At 39.4% G+C, this 20,342-nt stretch overlaps 1 protein-coding gene across 5 annotated transcripts in view; it reads left to right on the forward strand.

Annotated features, from left to right (window-relative positions):
* The first annotated feature begins 341 nt into the window (after positions 1-341).
* ZFR (zinc finger RNA binding protein) overlaps positions 342-20,342 on the forward strand; it is a 68,613-nt gene continuing 48,612 nt past the window's right edge. For 2 of the 5 annotated variants that reach the window (XR_013993611.1, XM_081053215.1), the window contains exons 1-5: positions 342-501; positions 789-888; positions 16,790-16,813; positions 18,276-18,558; positions 19,980-20,124. Coding sequence is in view for 3 of the 5 variants with exons in the window: in XM_081053215.1 (XP_080909341.1) it covers positions 465-501; positions 789-888; positions 16,790-16,813; positions 18,276-18,558; positions 19,980-20,124 (589 nt within the window). In the remaining 2 variants the exon portion in view is untranslated. Of the gene's footprint in view, positions 502-788; positions 889-5,180; positions 5,325-16,789; positions 16,814-18,275; positions 18,559-19,979; positions 20,125-20,342 lie in introns of all 5 variants that reach the window. The other 3 variants (XR_013993612.1, XM_081053216.1, XM_081053217.1) reach the window with 2 other exon arrangements.

Here is a 20,342-nt window from a genome sequence, read left to right on the forward strand (position 1 = left end):
GTGGGAAATAAGGAAGAATCCAAAGTAGCCCCACTCAAATTCTGATGAAAAGTGCACGGGCGGGAGGGACTGAAAGGTAGAGAAGAAATGCACACGCAGAAGTGAAAGACGAGTGAAAAGTAAGAAGCGGCTAATAGACGTCACTCTCTCGAGTCCCTCTCGGTCGGGCGAGGCGCTCCCCGCGCGCTCGGCTCTCGCCCGGATCGCTCGTCGGTCACGACCACTCTGGAGGAGGTGAGGCCTGCCTTCCTCCGCGGGCGCCCCCGCACCCCTGGGCCGAGGCCCCGGCACGCGCAGGAGGGAGCCCCGAAGGCGGCGAGGACTACAGCTCCCAGGGTGCCGAGCGCGGGCGCGCCTGCGCAGTGCGGGGGGAGGCAGCGGTCTGTTCTCCGCTGAGGAGGAGCGGGGCAGAGGAGGGAGGCAGCGGGTGAGAGTTCAGAGTTCAGCAGCAGCAGCCCGAGCCCATGATTCCCATATGCCCTGTAGTTTCTTTCACCTATGGTGAGTATAATGTGCCCCACCGAGGTCCCTGCCCGGCTCGTTCCCCGGCCCGGGGCGGTGGGGAGGCGCGGGGGTTGGGGCTGGCTCCGGGGAGGAGGCGGCGGCCGCCACCCGGGCGTGCGAGTGAGTGAGCGAGTGCGAGGCGGGCGGGGGAGGCGGCGCGGCCGCGGGCCGGGCGAGGGCGGCTTCTCACGGCGCCTCTTTCTCTCCCTTTGCCTCCCCTGGTGTGTCTGCCCCTCTGCGCCTCTGCTCCCGCCATGGGACCCGACTCTCCGTGCCCGCCGCAGTGCCCAGCCGGCTGGGGGAAGATGCCAAAATGGCGACCGGCAACTACTTTGGATTCACCCACAGCGGGGCGGCGGCGGCGGCGGCTGCGGCCCAGTATAGGTAACGGCTCCCGCCCGCCCCCTCCGCGCCCCCGGCTCGCTGCCCCGCCCGCGGCCCGCGGACACGACGCCCCCGCCCGGGCCCCCGCCCAGCGCCCGGGAGCCCGGGGGCGGCTGGCCTGGCCTCGCGGCCCGTCCCCACCGCGCCCGGCCCGCGGCGGCGAGCGGCCCCCCGTGGGGGCGGGACGAGCCGCGGTCGGGGCCTGGGGACGTGGAGGGCAGCTGGGCTTGCGGCGGCCCCGCAGCTAAAATGGCCTCCCGCGGCCTGGGAGCGCGGCCGCCACCCCGCCCGGCCGGCCGAGGGAGGGCGCCGCGGCCCGGCTCCGCGCTCGCAGGTCTCGGCCCCGCCCGCCCCGGCCCCACCTCCGGGCTCTCCCTTCCACTGGGGCCTGGGGAGGGTGGGCGACGGCGGGTGCGGACGCGCGGGCCGCTCGGGGGGCCGCGACCCCTCCCTGCGCCGGCCCCCGGCCCCCGGCTTCCCGAGCTCCCCGGACCCCGAGCTCCCCGGTTCCCCGGACCCCCGGCTCCCCGGACCCCCGGCTCCCCGGACCCCCGGACCCTCGGCCCCCCGAGCTCCCCGGCCCCCGAGCTCCCCGGCCCCCCGGCCCCCCGGCTCCCCGAGCTCCCCGGCCCCCCGGCCCCCCGGCTCCCCGAGCTCCCCGGACCCCCGGCCCCCCGAGCTCCCCGAGCTCCCCGAGCTCCCCGGCTCCCGAGCTCCCCGGCCCCCCGGCCCCCCGGCCCCCGAGCTCCCCGGCCCCCCGCCCCCCGGCCCCCCGGCCCCCAGCCCCCCGCCCCCCCGCCCCCCGGCCCCCCGAGCTCCCCGGCCCCCCGAGCCCCCCCGAGCTCCCCGAGCTCCCCGGCCCCCGAGCTCCCCGGCCCCCGGCCCCCCGAGCTCCCCGGCCCCCCGGGCCCCGGCCCCCCGGCCCCCCGGCCCCCGAGCTCCCCGGCCCCCGGCCCCCGGCCCCCCGGCCCCCCGGGCCCCGGCCCCCCGGCCCCCCGGCCCCCGAGCTCCCCGGCCCCCCGCCCCCCGGCCCCCCGGCCCCCCGAGCTCCCCGGCCCCCGAGCTCCCCGGCCCCCCGGGCCCCGGCCCCCCGGCCCCCGAGCTCCCCGGCCCCCCGAGCCCCCCCGAGCTCCCCGGCCCCCCGGCCCCCCGGCCCCCCCGGCTCCCTGAGCCCACGTAACGGGGGGTGGTGCTCAGCACCGTTTCCTCCGTCCTGCGACTCCCCCGGGCCCTCTCCGCGAGCCCTGCACACAAACCGCGGGCGTCGCCACCGCCTTTGGGTTCCTTGTCGTTTTCCTTCCAAGGAGCGATGTAAACATACCAACCACCTGTGAATTGTACAGTTGCTTGACTAGAAAAGATGCGCGAAGTTCCTAGTGCTGATAAAGGTATCCACAGCCAAGTTGTAGCTGTTGCGTTCAGGCTGCAGGTGGGCCAACAATTCCCCATAGCCGGCCTTTCCCGGGGGGAACGGGCAAGTGACATTGTACTGAGTTACTGTGATGCGCCTTATGAAATCCCTACCTTAAGGGAAGCTCTAATTTCTATAGTGGTTGTAGCTTATCAAAAAAAAAACAAAAAAAAACGAGAGTTTTGTTGTTGTCATTGTTACTTTTGAATCAGTCTGAGACAGCCTTCAGATTCAAGCCGTAAGTGTACAGGGCTCCTAAGTGATAGGCTTTTTTATAGAGAGACATATTATATTAGCTATGTGTGTTAGATATATTAGCCATTTGTTAAACCCAGGGAGTTTTCTCACCTCATTCACTTCAGGCAGCGGGTTGTGTAATGGAAAAGGGCATCATTGGGAACCAGGGGACGGACCTAGGTTCCAGTATCGCATGGTGTGGATTTTATGACGTTAGGACATCACTTATTTGGACTTTCGTTTTCCTCAGCTATAAAATGAAATGCTCGGCTATATTTTTGGGTTAAAATTTGTAATTCTGAGAAAGTTGCCACATTTCATGAGATTCTAAGATGCTGTTTATTGTAAGGGGTATCATTTTATGTATCAAAAAATTGCTGTCAATTAAAACATGACACAATGCTTAAAGACCTCATTGATGTTAAGAGATGTTAAAATGTACAAATGTGGTTTTATTGATGAAATTGGTATTTTACTAAGAGTTGTATGCCTTGATTGCATGCAGAATTATTTTTTACAAGTCTCTTATCTTGAGACTTATATTCCAGAAAAAGGACTGAGATGACAAATAATTGCGGCAAAATCTTGGTACTTTGCAACATTAACAAATCCTTTGCTTACAAGTTTTGATGATTAAACAACTAAAAAGTCTCAACTACTTTGTTAAAACCTTTTAGGGCTAATAATTTTCATAGAGAAAAAAATTACGCCTTTTTTTCCTGGCAAATGAGATAGCTAATCAGCATCTGCCATAAATCCAGTGCTACCAAGTACTTTGTGATCTAGACAAGGCTGTATTTAACCATTAAAATTGTTACTTGTTTTACCCGGTATTTTTCTGTTACAATGGCAGAAGGATAGCTTTTTGGATTTTTAACTGAAAATGTAATGGGTTTGTTCTTTGTGGCAGTTTTGAAATATTTTTCCAAGCTAACCTACAGATAGAAATGAGGGGAGTCAGTACCAATTTAAAGATACTTAATTATTTTTTGATAAAATAGTTGCATGTATGTATTTCATCCCTATATAGAAAACTATTAAAGAACGTCTGTACCTTAATTTTCTTTGGCTTCAAATCTCATCAAGTTTCAGTGAACTATAACAATTCAGTTATTGCTTGTTTTGTGTGTGGCTAGTGAGAAAAGACTAATCTTTTGATGTTACTTATGCATATATTGGCAAAACGAAGATGCTCTGCCTTTGTATATAAACACAGTACATGGAAATTGTTTGCTTTTAATGGGAAGAAATCAGGGCCAGTAAAGCTAATACTTTTGCTTAAGGAAAATGAGCAAATAACTTTAATAATAAAAGCATATGCAGAAAATGCAGTGATGCTAATTTTTTACTGTCTAGAAATTGTTATAATTAACTTTTAGACATGGAAAAGTAAGGCTTACTTTACCAAAAAAAAAAATTTTTTTTTTTTTTTTAATTTGAAGGATGCAAACTTGGAAATCTTAAGCATTTACATATGGATGCTGTGAATAGTTGCTTCAACTGTCATTGAATACAGATAACTGAAACTAACTATTCTAGTTACTTATTAAGTCTAGATTTAATTAAGGTTCTTAGTTTCCTTCGCTAGGGCTGCTATGCAAGATACTGGATTAAATTTATTTTAAGCTTAGACTTCTTTATTGCTTGTTAATATTTGAGATTAATAATGGCATACTAAAGATAATTTATAGAGATCTTATAAGTTCTGCTACTAATAACTCCTAGCTAAACCAAGTTTTTCATTTATATAATGCATATTAAACATTTTTGTGGTAAGCATTTAGTCAATCCTTGTGCTGCATATTCCATCAGCTACTGAGTGTTTTTCCTCCTGCTTTGTGTAATTTTTTAAGGCAAGAAAATAAACCTGTTATGCCATTTGCCACTCTTGCAAATGTAATCTTTTTATTTTCTGACCTTTCATTTGCTTTATTCCAGCCTAGAAAACGAAGAAATCAAAAAAAAATTTTAAGTATTTGTATGTATTTATATGTATGTGTTTCTGATAGAGTATTAATTTGGGATATGCAGGACAAAGCAGATCTCAAGCATGGTGAAAAAATAGGGATGGCTTTATGGCAGAAAGACAACTTGTTTGGAACTTACTTCAGTAGAGTACCTTTTTTGTTTGAGAAGACAGACTTACTTTTAAACAGACAAGTCTACTTTTATAATAAATCTTGGAAAAATATTTTAATAGTTATAAGAACTTAGGGTAGCAAAGAATGAAGAAAGGTAATTCTTAATAGAAAAACTTTCTAATAGTTTCATAGGATAAAAATCATTACCACTTAACTGGCAACGATACAGAAGTTGTCATAAGAGTTCTTCAGTTTTTGAAGGGGATTTATGGTATGTACAAATACATGTATGAGATGTGATCACAAAATACAGTGACTGTTTAAAAAATATTTATTACAGTAAAAGACACATTGCCATTAATCCTCCTTAAAATAGTCCCCCTTGCTTCAAACACATTTATCCTAATGTTCTTAACCACTTTCTGAAGCAGTTCTAGAAGTCTCCTTTCATGAGTGTCTTCATCCTCCATCGTGACAGCACTCCGTGTCACACTTTGCTTCTGGTACAGCAGTTTCTGTCAAATAAAAGCGTTATGATGTGTCCTCATCCACTTATTCACCAGATCTGGATCTGGCACCATGCAACTTCTGGCTCGTCCCCAAACTCAAAATGACCACGAGAAGAAAAGGTTTTGAATCACTTCAGGACATTGAGGCACCCACGACAGCGTAACTAAAGACACTTATGAAAGAGGACTTTCAGATAAGTGTGTTCAAAGCAAGGGGGAGTATTTTGAGGGGGATTAATGGCAATGTATCTTTCACTGTAATACATATTTAAAAAATTTAAACCGTATTTTTTTGTTACACCTCATATATATAATATAAAATAAAGTGATCCCATTATGTCCACTATTAATAGGATATAACAGTTTCTTTGAAAGTTTTAAACAGCCAGTTTCCCTTATTTAGAAAAGCCTTGGACATACCAGTTCCTTGATCTTTCTATCTAGTCTAGTTACTTTGTTACCTGGATAACCTAAATCTCTAACTTGTGTTTAAATTAATTTTCTTTGTCCTATATATAATTCTTAGTGTATCATTGATATCTGAATATTATTCTACCATCAATTTAAAATAATCATTTAGTTATTTAAAAGAATCATTTGACAATTTTTTATATCCATTGTTTATTGAATTTGAAGACTTGAGAGATTACATAAAGGTGCAAAGTAATTACTTTGCCCCCATATTCTTAGAGTCTTATTAGCAAATGTTGTTAAATGATAAATGTTTAAGTGGGCTTTCACTGTTTTCTGGACATTAGTTTAAATTATCTGTTAGAAAGCATCTCATCTAATGATTTTTGAGATGTCTTTAGGACAGTCTGTTCCTAAAGGATAAGTATCTCTTCACATCACCAAGATAACTTGGATAGACTGATTAGCTGATGAAATTTTCCCTTTTTTCCTTCTCTTTTTTAGCAGTGTTAAGAATATTGTGTTTTTAAAAAAAAAAAAAAAAAGAATATTGTGTTTTGAAGGAAAGAACAAAAGTAACTTTAGTAAGGTAGAAAAGGAGTAATCACTAACTGAGAAGGTGAAAAAACCAGGTGAACAGGTTTTTGAAAGCAGTCATAGTGATGGAAATTTACTAACTCTACAAAAAAATTACTGCAACGGCTAATTATATCAGCTCTTCCATTGTTGAATCAGATCCTAGGATTCATATTGCATGAATAAGTTTGAAATAATGAAGATTTTCTTTACAGAAGGATTGCTGCTTCTACATTAATGATATTTCCTGTATATGTTATTAATAGCTTTAAGAGTACGATGAGCCAGAATATCCCTATATAGAATGTCTAAGGTGTATGCTTGACTATGCTTTTGCAAACTGCCTTACAATGTACTGTAACGAAGAGTGTGAATTTGGAGCTAGTCGGACTTGGGATTTGAAACCCAGCTCTATCCATCCCTTCAGTCACTTGGCCAAGTTACTTAACCTTTCTGAAACTAAGTTTGAGGTGGAGATTATTAAAACTTCCTAGCCAAGTGCCTGATTTTCAGTAGGCATTTTACCACTGCTAATTTTCTACAGAGATTTGAATAATACTCTTAAGGGTTTTTAAAGAACTCCTTAATTGATGTTTATCATATACTTAATATATAGAGCTTCATAATATCAAAGTAAAATGCTCTAAAAGTGGGTACTTGAGTATTGATTGGTAAGGCTCAGTTTCAGTGTCAGGTAATATTTGTTTATATTTAGCCACATAATCAAGTAAGTAGAAATAAAACAAATGAGATATGGAAAACACTAAGGAAAAAAATACAGTTGGACATAAAGGCCATAAGAGAAGACATAAATAAAGGAAGACGAGCTGTGTTCATGGAGTGGAAAAAAATCAATGACATCAAGTTATCAATTATCCCCTCAAAGCGATTCTTATGTTGATACTGAAGAGAGTATTTGTCCAAAAGCAGTCATGACCGTCTGTAAGGTATGATAAGGAAGGTCTTGTATTATCAGGTACCCAAACTTGATTAAATAGGAAACTGTGATATTGGTGCAAGAATAGACAAATAGATCACTGGATTAAAATAGAGACCCCAGAGATAGACATATGCTTATGGGCAGTTGGATTCTAATGTATAGCTGTTTAAATAGAAGCATTTGTCAAAAGCAAATCAGCCTGTTATTATTCAGAAATACGCCATGAGGTTGATCAGAAGACAGGTCATGGGCTTATAGTAATTGACAAAGTATGTTAGAATCACTTAGGTACATTATTAAAGGCGAGGAGTGTACCATGAATTGTTCTTGGCCCCACTCATCAGAATTAGGGTATTGTTCTGAGTATGGCGTTTCTTAGTGTTTTATGAAAACTGTTTGCAGTGCAGCTCTTAATTTATACTTTTAGAGCACAAATTAATGAAATAACATTGGGCTTTTTTTGTTTTAATAATAGTCTTATGTAATATATTAAAATATGTTTGTAGGGAGTAACTCACATGATATTTAATGAACATCAATATGCACAGTTCCTGCTTTCAAAGAGTTTACACGTCGGGGATGAGTGGGGACAGATACAGATAACTATGCCATGATAACAATCATAAGTGAGTTTTAGTGAAATAAATGGTGAATTGAGGATTCTGACTAGGAGTTTGAAGTAGACTTCATGGTCTTTCATTCTGAAAATCGAGGGAAGGTCGTTTTAGACAATGGTTTATGTGATTGAGAGTAGATGGAGTCTGAAGTTAGCTTACCTCAGCCGATCCTGGTTCCCTCTAATACCTGCCATGTGACCTTGGGCAAACAGCCTCTTGGTACTTCAGTTTCTTCATCTATAAACTAGAAATAAAACTAATTCGTATCTCATGTGATCGAGATTTTAAAATAATTCTTTGTTGAAGTATATGTATAAGAACTGCACCTTTAATAATGAGTATACCTTTATGAAATGTCACATACAGAACATTATCAGCATGCTGGGAATCCTCTACAGTCTCTGTTGCATTGTTTTGAGAATCCAATGAGGTAATATTTGTAATGTGCTCAGAACAGTCCCTGATATATTACATCCCCATTGATGTTAGTAATATATCCAGTAGACAGTTGGAAATGGAGCTCAGAAAAGGGATAAGGGTTGGTAGTATAAATCTGGATATTATCCATGTGGTGGTGATCCAGCATTGTAGCTGTGTGATTGAAACCAGATAAAGGACAGTTCCTGGCATACATCAAACATTAGTAAACATTTTTTGAATGAAAGACAAATAGAAAAAAAATAGAGGCATGGTTATAAACTTGGGTGATACCTGTGTGTGAGGTAGGGCCAGAGAAACAAATACTGAGTGGGCAGAGAGCTGGGTGAACGTAGTGTAATAAACAAAAGGACAAGAGGTAGTCACCAATGTTAAGGCTTTAGAGAGATCAGGTTAAGGGTTTGATCATTATCGAATTATTGGTGTAATTTTAATGGGTAACTGTTAGAGGAAAATTAGAATCAGATCATTTGGAGCTACAGAAAGACTAGCATAAAATTTTGCTTAAAATTTTTAAGCTTAATTTAGTGTTTAATTCTTGAGGGTCCTAGAGGTCAAATGAGCTTAAACTATTGGGAAGGGAGACACTCTGAAGGTCAATTAAATGAAAATCAATTTTTAAAGTTTTTATTTCTGGGAAAAGATGTATACAGTAGTCCTTCCTTATCCATGGGTAATATGCTCCAAGAGCCCCAGTGGATGCCTGAAACTGGATAGTACCAAACTTTATATATACTATGTTTTTTCCTATACATAACCTTGCTGAAGTCTTCGTGTACAGTAGTTCCCCGTTATCCGCAATTTTGCTGTTTGTGGTCAACCACAGTCTGAAAATATTAAATGGAAAATTCCAGAAATAGTTCATAAGTTTTAAATTGCACACTATTCTGAGTAATGTGATGAAAATTTGCACCATTCTGCTCTGTCCCACCTGGGCTGTGGATCATCCCTTTGTCCATCATATATCCACGCTATATATGCTGCCTGCCTATTAGTCACTTAGTACAGTGCTTATGTTCAAGTAACCTTTATTTTGTTATGATTGTTCTATTATCAGTTATTGTTAATATTTCACTGTGCACAATTTCTAAATTAAACTTTATCGTAGGTAAAAAAAACATCGTAGGTATCGTAGGTATAGGAAAAAAAGAGTAAATACAGGGTTTGGTACCATCCATGGTTTTAGGCATCCACTGGGGGTCTTGAAACGGATTCCCTGTGGGTAAGGAGGGACTACTGTAGGCTCTGCTTTCTGGCCCAACACATTACCATCATTCGAAACATGTTTTCTGTTCATGTCTTTCACCCACAAATTTAATGTCTTTTCCATCCTAAGCAGTTATCACTCACTATGGCTGTCACTTCTGCAGTTTGAGGGTGACAGCAAAACTAGCATGGATTTCTTTTTCCTTCTTCACAATTGCACAGAAGACTCATTCTACCCAGGATCTTAGCAACCTTGGCGTACAATATTTTTTTTTCTTTTTAAGTCAAGAACTTGCACTTTTTCACTTGAAGGAAGCAGTTTAGGGCTTCTCTTTGGCATATCCGAATTGCCAGCATCACAGCTCTTGTACTTTGGAGCCATTATTAAGTAAAATAAGGGTCACTTGAACACAAACACTGTGATACCACAGCAATCCGATAACAGTTGATGAGCAGTTATGTTCTGAGAATATGGTTCGTCTTGTGGGTGTGTCTACGCGTACTTTAAAAACCAGAACAATATGTAATAAAAATCTGGATTTACTAATTAAAATTTTTAATAGTTTGTCATTATCCCTTATTCTTATGTAACTTATCTGTCGAATAACTTAAAAAATACAACAAATGGAAAAGCTACAGTGGACCCAGATGGTAAATGGTAATGGCTGTTTTTTCTTGGTATACTGAGAGTTTAAAAATCCCAAGAAAACTACAGGCATACCTTGGAGATACTGCTGGTTCAGTTCCAATACACCGCAATAAAGCAAGTCATAATTTTGCTGGTGAAGAGTCTTGCCTTCAATTTGTAAAAACAAAAGAAATCCAGCATCTGTGGAGCACAATAAAGCAAAAGCATAATAAAACATGCCTGTTAAGTTTTCATAGGACATTTAACCACCCTTTTCCCCTGTAGTCTGCTAGTCTAATTAATGAGTTAGAAATTGTAGGATAGATTATTGTGTTTTAGGTTTTAAAAAGAAATCGAACTTGAATTTAAATTTCTTCTAAAATTCTAGTCATAGTTATTTTAATAGCATTATAAAGGTAATGGGACGATAACATTACAATATCAAGTATAAGGAATAAAGGTCATTTGTCTTCAGGGTGATCCTATGAGGAAGTTTAATTCTGCATCTTTTTCAATGATATAAAATATGAAATCTAATTTAAAGTTAAATCTGTCAGTAATTTGATAGGTATATAAAATGCCATAATTTGACCTAGAAAAGTCCAACAATGTTGAGCAATAATTTGTACTAATGGAAAGGTCAAATTGTGCTTTGTGTGCCATGAAAAAGAAAGGAAAAAAATGTTTATCAATTACCTCATGGTGTTCAAAATTGAAACAAATGTATTCACGCACACACATTATATTTTCCTCGGAAGATAAAGGACATCTAATAATGTAAGTGACAGATGCTGCCTACATTTTCTTGATTGAGACTTTCCCCCCTCATTTCTTTTACAAGGTCAGAAATTAAATATACTACTTCTGTCCTGTAGTTCCTCTAGAAATTTAGCATGAATATTTCACTTAGTCTAAAGCTAATTATTATCTTTACTCTCCTAAACAATGCAAGGACTTTAAATGCTTTAACCTTGATCAATACCCTCCTGAGCTTTGTGCTATTGTATAGTATTTTAGATTATTTTAACCCCGCAATCGTTGTTAAATATTGTCTTACATAGTGATTGCTTAAATTTACCTTCAAATTTACCATTTTTTTATTTAACATTTATTCATTCTGAGATCATTTTCATTCTTCCTAAAGTAAATCTTTGAGAATGTCCTGTCATGTGGGTATACTAGTCACTTTCTTTTTTAATCTTAAAATGTCTTTAATTCACCCTCATTCTTGAGAAGTCATCACTTAAGTCTCTATCAGCAATGTTTTACCCCAGGCTACTTAAGTGCGTCTCTTTAGTCTTTGGGGTTTATGGTTTTACTTAAATTCATCTTGATGAGAATTCCTTTTTATTTATTCCTACTTGGGGTTTGTTTGGGCTATTGAATCTCAGGATTTTTATCTTTCATTAATTCTGGGAAATCTCATTGTTTTTAGAAGTTTCTTCTTTTCCATTCCTTTTTCCCATTTGCAACTATTTGATATAAGTTAACCATTTTTTGGCCTATTCTCCAGGTCTGTTAACCTTTAATATTTTTCATCTTTGTTTCTGTACATTCTGGATAATTTTTATAGACATTGTAGTTCACTCATTTTTTGCCAGCACGTCTAATCAGTTGTATAATCCCTTTTTGAGGTTCTAATGATAATTTTTCTGTAACTCTTTATTTAATTTCTGGAAGTTTTGATTCTTTTAAAAATTCATCTGGTTTTTGATAAGTCTCTTCATCGCTGGTCTTAGTTTTTGTAGTCTGGTACTTTTTTAAGTGTACTTATTTTATATTTTGTAGCCAATAATTCTAATACTTGTAGTCTTTTCAAAAATTTTTTTACCCTGCAAACTCTTGCTCATAGTAACTTGTTTCCTTAGGAGTTTTGTTGTGATTTTTTTTTTTTTTAATTGAAACCTCCTCTTTCTTGGAACTATATAGCATTTGGAGAGGAATATGCATTTTGTGGCACTTGGAAGCACTGCCATCCAGAGATATATTAAACTAACTTCTTAGAGTTTTCCTGGTCAGATAACGTGAATTCCAGAGCACAAGCCTAGAGGAGGGCTGGCTTGTGGTTAAGAATCATCAGGGGAGACTTTTCCTCCCTTTACTCAGAGCCAGGACTGAGACAGGAAATTTTTCCTTACAGTACTCCCTTAAAGGGGAAATGGGCTTTTTAATAATTCACCGTCTGTGCTGGTTTCTTTTGTTGAGTTCCAGAGTTCTAGGCCATTGCTTCTCAATGCCTTTCGTGTCTGCTAACACAGAAAATTATATTTGTACAGTAGCACACTGGGTAAACAGAGGGAGATTTGGACCTCTGGATAATGATACTGCAGCTGCAGGTAACAGAGTTGGGGCTCTGGTCACTCATGCACAGCTCATTTTCCCGGAGAACTAACACTGTTTCCTTGTTAAAGGATAGAAGGGATTATTTTGCTTAAAGGTGTAATAACAGAGGAGGGAAATGAAGGTGACTGCTCTGAACGTTCTTTGTTGTGAAATGGTGGTTCTCAAACTTTTTGGTTTTGGGACCCCTCTAACACTTGTAATTAGTGAAGACCCCTGAAGAACTTTTGTTTATGTGGGTTATATTAATATTCACTATAAGAAGTTTCAAAAAATATTTATTAAATCATTTAAAAATAATAATAAAACCACTACATGTTAACCAAAAATATCTTTATGAAAAATAACTATATTGCTACCTCCCAAAAAATAGTGAGATGGGGGGCATTGTTTTACTTTTTGTTTTTTTTTAACTTTTATTTAAGTGTGTTTTCCCAGGACCCATCAGCTCCAAGTTAAGTAGTTCTTTTCAGTCTAGTTGTGGAGGGCGCAGCTCACAGTGACCCATGCGGGGGGGGGGGGGGGGGGGGGGGGGGGGATCGAACTGGCAACCTTGTTGCTAAGAGCACTGAGCTCTAACCAACTGAGCCATCTGACCACCCCTTTGTTTCACATTTTTACAAATCTTTTTAATGTCTCAATTAAGATGGTTGGATTCTCAGATCTGCTTCTACATTCAGTCTGTTGTAATACATTGTTTGGATTAAAATGCATAAAGGAAATCTGTAATTGAAAAAGGGAGAACCTCCTGTACCATTGGGAAAGGTCTTAGGGACCCTTAGCAGTTTTTGGATCATATTTTGAGAATCACTGTATAGAAACTAAAGGAGGTACAGAAATGTTTACCCTGTTACCAGGTGATACTTATATGGACAAGCCATCTGTATACATAAGTTATTTTAATTTCAGTAGTGACTATAAAAATTCAGTGTAATGTAAAGCCAGGTCATAGTAATGCAATTTGAGAGCAGTGAAAATGGGCCCAGAGTTGGATATAGATTAGGGTTGAGGCCAGAAATGTAGAAGTAGAGTCGAGTTGGAATAATTGGAAAGGAGTATTTAAATTTGGGGTTAGTTTGTTAGTCATTCAAGTTGCCAGTTTGAGAATTGTGCTCCAATACCTTTATGCTTTTTCCTCCACCAGATTGATACACGATGTAGTTTAAAATAAAGTAGTATAGAAGGGCTTTTAATGAAAACAACTTTTCCTTCTCTTTGCCTCCCAATTCCACTTCCCAAAGACCCCCATCTTTTATGCATTCTAGTTTTATTTCTAATCTTTGTAGATTAGAAATATCACTTTGTATCACTAAATAATACGCTTGTTTTATCTTAATTCATTAACTTTATATGTTATAGTTTGATTTCCTATATAGTTAGGATTTAGTACATACCCTATGGTGTTTCTCATTTCTCCTCCCAAATTCAGTGATGTGGCTGTTTCTGTTACTATAAACAATACATTCCATTTCTAGTTTCATCAAAGGTAGACAGTATCTCAGTTCTTTCTGCTTTAGGAAAAGAATCTTGAAACTCTTGTGCTTTACTTTCCCTCTTTCACCACCCCATTCCCAACTTAGCTGCAGTTTTACCTGTGATAACATTTACATTATATTCTGTAATCATAGTTTACCTTCTGTAATTTAGGTTGATTCTAAAACTTTAAAGCAAAAATTTTTATTATTATGACTATAAATAGTGTTTGCTGTGAGCCAAGTACTGTCCTATGATTATAATTCCTAATTTGTTTCATTTTTACAACCCTGTACCACTTAACTAGAAGAATCTTCCTAGGTTCAAGTTAAAATGGATTTGTCCGGTTTTACACCCCACTGATTGCTCAGCTGTGGTGTCTTTCTAATACCAGGATCATGCCTTTCTTAAGCCGTTTTATATTTCCTGAAGACTTTCATTACCTTTTTCTCTCCCAAATCTTATTGGTGCCTTGATTATATTTTTAAGATTTTGGCAGGCTCCCAGTCTATTGTCTGTTGTCCAGTCCTCTTCCTGAACATCTTGCTCCTGGAGGCTTCTGTCCTTTTCTTCGATTCTAATCTATGCTTATTGCCACTCTGGGCCTGCTGCACAGCTGCTGACCTGGCCCTTCATTTCTCTCCTGGGGTTGGAGCCACTGTTTGCAGGATCTCATGATTTCTTTCTTGGTTTGTTTGTTTCCTTGTCTGTCTGTCTTATATCTATATCTAGCTGTCAAATATATATTCATATAGCATTCTAAGAAAAGATATATAGAAGGTAAACTTCAGTCTCTGGATGTCAGAATATCTGTATTCTTTAATAGTTTAGCTGGGTACAGAATACTACATTGATAATCATTTTCCCTTGATTTTGAAGACGTTATCCTGTTGTCTCTAGCCACTATTGTTATCAGTGAGTCTGATTTTCATTTAGTTATGTGGTGAACCTGGTTTTCTTCTCTCTTGAGACTTGAAGGATGTTTTTTGTTGTTGTGAGGTTTTGTGAAATGCCGTATGTTTCTCCGTGTGGTTCTTTTGTTCTGCTTTACACCCTTTGAATTTGAAAATTGAAACTCCCTTTTAAGATTGGGAAATTTTTTAAAAATTATTTTTATTGGGGAATATTGGGGAACAGTGTGTTTCTCCAGGGATCATCAGCTCCAAGTCGTTGTTCTTCATTCTAGTTGCGGAGGGCGCAGCTCACTGGCCCATGTGGGAATCGAACTGGCAACCCTGTTCAGAACTCGCACTCTGACCAACTGAGTCATCCAGAAATTTTATTTAATTTCTTTCATCTGCTTTTTTCTCTCTAGGTTTCCTTCTAGTTGAACATTGGACCTTTTAGATTTATCTTCTTTTATGGTTTTTATGTCTTTGTTTTCTCTGTCCCTCAACTATATGTTCTAACTAGTATAAAGTTCTTGTTTTATGGCTATACATTAGAGTTTTTGAAAATTCTTGTCTGTTGCCTTGAAGTATCCATTTTCTACAGGGTCATTCTTGTTTCTTTGCAGTTTATAGTAGGCTTTCTTTAAATATGTGGTAATTTTTGGTTGGCTGTCTACTTTGGTAAGCAGTTGGGGAGCTATTAACCTCCAGGGCAAGTCCAAGAATATAATGTGTTTTTACTCTTTAATACTAACAATTCCCTAAATATTTTTTTTCCTGTTTTTACTTCCAAGAGAAATACCTTTCCATTTTATGTCTGACTCTTCAAGTATTTCTTAACCTTTTTACCCATTTTTTTATATGTTAGTTTCATGACTTATTATTTAGTTCTGGTTTAAAAAACTGAAACCGATTAGATTGAATTTATTCACAAAGGATTTCTAAATAGAAGCTTCTGCTTTACTGAATACTTAGTAAATGAAAATCTCATATTCCATAATGTATTTTTATGGCACAAGATTTGGGTTGTTATTTATGTCTTGCTTTATTTAAAAAATAATATAAAGACAGTAAGTCTTAATTTTATGTCGGGGTATAATTTAACACCTTTTATTCTAACACCCCTGACTAGGTGAAAATCTTGATTTTGAACTGTTTCCACCTAGACACATTTTACTCAAGTGAATTTGAACTTGATTTCACCTGAATTTTTAAAAATTAACTAATTTTTAAATAGTCACTGGATATTTAATTGAATTGGTATAATCTAGTCTGGTCATCTACGTATTACATAAAAGTCAGTTTTTCTAAGGATATTTGAAATTGAAAGAGAATTTCCTAGATGGGTCTAAGATAACAAACCCAGAAAATCTTTGTTCTGAACAGCGAGCATTCAGATGCCCTAACCGTTGACTCTGTGGGGATTGGGACTGGACCATCAATCGTCATGATTTCTTTTCGTGCGGGACATGGTTCCAGCCCCGATGATGGGTAGGGACCTGGCTTTACAGAGCAGAGTCAAGTTAGGCAACCCTAGGGATGTATCTGGTAATTGCTAAGTTCACTGACATTTCTTTTATATGGTTTCTGGGAAGGGTGACTAAAATTTATTGTTCACACTGAGACATAGGAAAGTAAAAACGAGTATTATTAATAATTATACTGGGACATAAACCAGAGTAGGCATAAACCACAGCATATGATCATTCCTTCCTGTGTCACATGGATTTTTAGGGATAAGAGGCAGTATAAGTTAAATTGTCTGCCTAATTGACTTGTTAAATACAAATTTCACAAAACTGATGTATTCATATTTTAAGTATAATTCTTTTTCTCAGTTCTAGGAATTTTGAAGAAGTATGTTGGCATTTTTTCTTAAGGATGTGGAATTATCCATAGACAGTGTCAATCCCAAGACAGTTTTCTTCCCATTGTTATAATATAAACTTCCCTTTTTCTGTCTTAGAATTGGCATATATGTAGGAAATGTAAGCTAACTTTAATATCAAAATAGGGAAAACCTCAACCAAATAGGAATTATAAGAGCTTCTTTGGACTCTGTTCTAAGTTTTTGTTTTTGTTTTTGTTTTTTTTCTTTTTCATATTGGGCTGAAATCTGCCACCCTTTCATCCATTGGTTGTAGTTCTGTTCTCTGGAGCAGCATGGAGTAAGTCTCTTCTATTAGAACGCAGCTATCATGTCTTCCCCAGTCACCTTTTCTACACTTAATGTCTCCCGGTCCTCCACTTTTTGTATGAAATAATACCCGTATTTGTAAGCTTCATATTGATTCCCTTTGAATAATTCCTAATTATCTGTGATTTCCATAATACAGTTTAAATGATGGCCCCAAAATTTAATTCTGTGCCATATTTCTACAGTTTTGTGCACAGCAGTGAAGAATACCCTGTACAATAACCCATGAATCAGACTCTCTAGTTTACTAGTGCAGCTTCAGCCTATTTTTTTCTTAGCTATTCTTAACTGTTGGCTCATATTAAAACTTATAGTCAACTAAAACCTATCAACTATAATAAATAGCTGTTGGAGGTCTCCTTTTTTTAGAAGGCATATCTGTCTTAGTTGGTAATACAGTTTTAGCAATTGTAATGGTGAGTGTATTACTCAGAGATGCTAGAACAACAAATACACATATGTCAACATCTTTAGGTCTTGGATTTATGTGACACAGGCTGTCAATTTAAAAATTAAACATTTAAGAACTTTAGCTGGAAATTCGTTTGATTTATGTTTTTGGAAAATGTTTTTTGCCTCTTTGAGGTTTAAATGGTTATGATTGCAAAGCATCTGTCTGCAACATGTGCTACATTTTTAAGAGAAAAATGTATATTGAAATACTGCCTAAAATCTGGAAAATTTATCTAAAATAATAGACATTCCATTGTAGGTTTTATATCCTAGAGCAGGATTTGTCAACCTCAGCACTGTTGACGTTTTTTGGATAATTCTTTGTTGTGGGTAGCTGTCCTTTGCATTGTAGGACATATAACAGCATCACTGGCTTTTACCCAGGAGATGCCAGTAGCACTCATCACCATCACCTTCTCTGCAGTTTGATGATCAAAACTATCTCCAGACCTGACCAGATATCCCCTGGGTCGGGGTAAAGGGCAAAATCTCCCCCAGTTGAGAACCACTGCCCTAAAGCATCAGAAATACTTCTTAAGTCAACTGGATAATAGTTTCTACCTTAATGGTTTCCGTAATTGGAGTTAGAATACAATATTTTGCTTAACGTCTCTTTGTAGAGACTTTCTTAAAACTGTAGAGCATAATAAAGAACTTTATGTACAACAAATTTTTTTAATTCAGAATTTGATCAACTTTTTACTCCTAATACTTCTTTTTATCCCAGTTTGTCATTCTTGCTTTGTGATATAATCTATGATTTGAAACATATGTGTGACTTTCATGTATTGAGATTCAGGAATGAAAATTACACAATAAATACGGTATTGATTAGGAGGTTTATTAAGTTCAAATAAAATACTTGATCTTTTGTAGTCCATAATTAAATTACCTAAAAGGTGCTTTTTACTTAAGTTGATTAAACTCTTAGATTTTAAAATTAAATTGTATTATGTTTATTCTTCTACTCCACAATATAGCCAGCAGCCAGCTTCGGGTGTAGCCTACTCTCATCCAACTACAGTTGCTAGCTACACTGTCCATCAGGCTCCAGTAGCTGCTCACACAGTTACTGCTGCCTATGCACCAGCAGCTGCCACAGTTGCAGTTGCCAGACCTGCTCCAGTAGCTGTTGCAGCTGCTGCAACAGCTGCTGCTTATGGAGGCTACCCCACTGCACACACAGCAACGGATTATGGTTACACCCAGAGGCAACAAGAAGCACCACCCCCACCACCCCCAGCTACTACACAAAACTACCAGGTAAGAAAACTATTCGTTTTCAATAGCCTTAACATACAGGCTTAAGTGACTACAGTATATCATACAATGTTCAAGCCAGTGCTTTTTAAACTTGGGTCTTCCAAAATACATCTGTAATGACAGAGAAAAGTGAGTGTGTATTCCTAAGTAATTTAGGGGCATAGTCCTTCTTCATTTTGTATCTGTTTGCTTTAATTTAATTTAGAAAAAATTCATATTGATTCCTGGTCAAATATTTTAATTTTATCCCACGTTTTTGAGAAAAATTAAGATACAGGGAAGATACCTCTTGACAGCGTGCCTCCTATTTTGAGAGCCATGAGCCTAAACTATATAGGACAAATTATAGCGTCTTCCTGAAACTTGTCAAGGCTGAGAATTCTGTTGCCTGTACATTCTTCCTCATGGTGTTCTTTCTTAGTATGTAACAGAAATCGATCCTGCTCTTTATTCATTTATTGCTTTTTGTTCAGCCTTATGGGGACATAAAGATCTAATTATCTTTATAGTATTCTGTTTATTGTGATACTGAATTACTACTTGCTTATTTAATTAAGTTTGGTCCTAATTTCTTTAACCCGTTTTTTGTTTGTTTGCTTTTAGGATCTGTTTTTTTTTAAACTTTGACCCTTCTGGATTTTAGCTAGTTTTTCTATATTCTTTCTGAGGTATAGGAATTTATTTTGTTAAGTAAGAAATAGACATATGAATCAATAATATTAGTACTTGCTATTAATATGTAAGTTACTAAACTCTGATTTCCTTTTGATGTGTGATTGTTTTTATTATGTCTATAGACATAATAAAGTCCATTGTTTTTAACAGGGTGCATGAAGTCCATCATTTTCTGAGCCCTATCTACTTCAGGCTTTCCACCTGCCTATTTCCCCACCCCTCCTCACTTATGCAGTGCCAGAATTGACCCAACTCACCTTGATCTTCGCTGCATTGGAGATTTCTATATGTATTCCTTCTCCCCGAACCTCTGTTCCCTTTTCCTCCATCTGGAAGCTCCTTCTCATCATTATGTTAATGGTATTAGTAAATAAAGAAGGATGAAAAGAAAGCTGGAACAATCACAAAGCTTAGAATATACAGGTCTTTAATATGGGATCTATCTTTAAAGAAAAACTCACTGATTTTTTAAATAAAATTAATTTTTTTAAAAAGCACTATTTTAAAATGTTTTGGTAATTTTTCTCATTATAAAAGTTAAACGTTCTGCTTGAAATGGTTTTGACTTTATTTACTGAAGTCCAAAATATAAATCCCCTTTGTATTGATTTTGAGTCTTATGTCTGGGTCTAGGTATATATTTAATTTCTTGTTTTATTATACTTTTATATAGTAAAGGTGTGTGTGTGCGGGGTTTCTTTGCCTTGTTATTTATAGTGAGATTTTCTTTCATTCCCTTTTGTTAGGACTCGTACTCGTATGTAAGATCCACAGCTCCTGCTGTAGCTTATGACAGTAAGCAGTACTATCAGCAACCAACAGCAACTGCTGCTGCTGTAGCTGCTGCTGCCCAGCCTCAGCCTTCTGTTGCTGAAACCTACTATCAGACAGGTGGGTCTTATTCATATGCATGGTTTCGTTGTAAACTATTGAATATATTATTCAGGGTGTTTTTAATGAAGGTATGCTTTTGGGTCTGTCTAAACTTACTGAGTTTGTTGTATTACCTTGAGAGGCAGGTTCTAGCCATGTCCTTCCCTCTCTCCTAGAATGCCTTTGTGTCCCAAAGAGAAGGCCATGGAAGCAATTCATAATCATACCCTACTCTT

Source organism: Rhinolophus hipposideros (genome assembly GCF_964194185.1).
Source record: "Rhinolophus hipposideros genome assembly, chromosome: 7".
NCBI classification, from domain to species: domain Eukaryota; kingdom Metazoa; phylum Chordata; class Mammalia; order Chiroptera; family Rhinolophidae; genus Rhinolophus; species Rhinolophus hipposideros.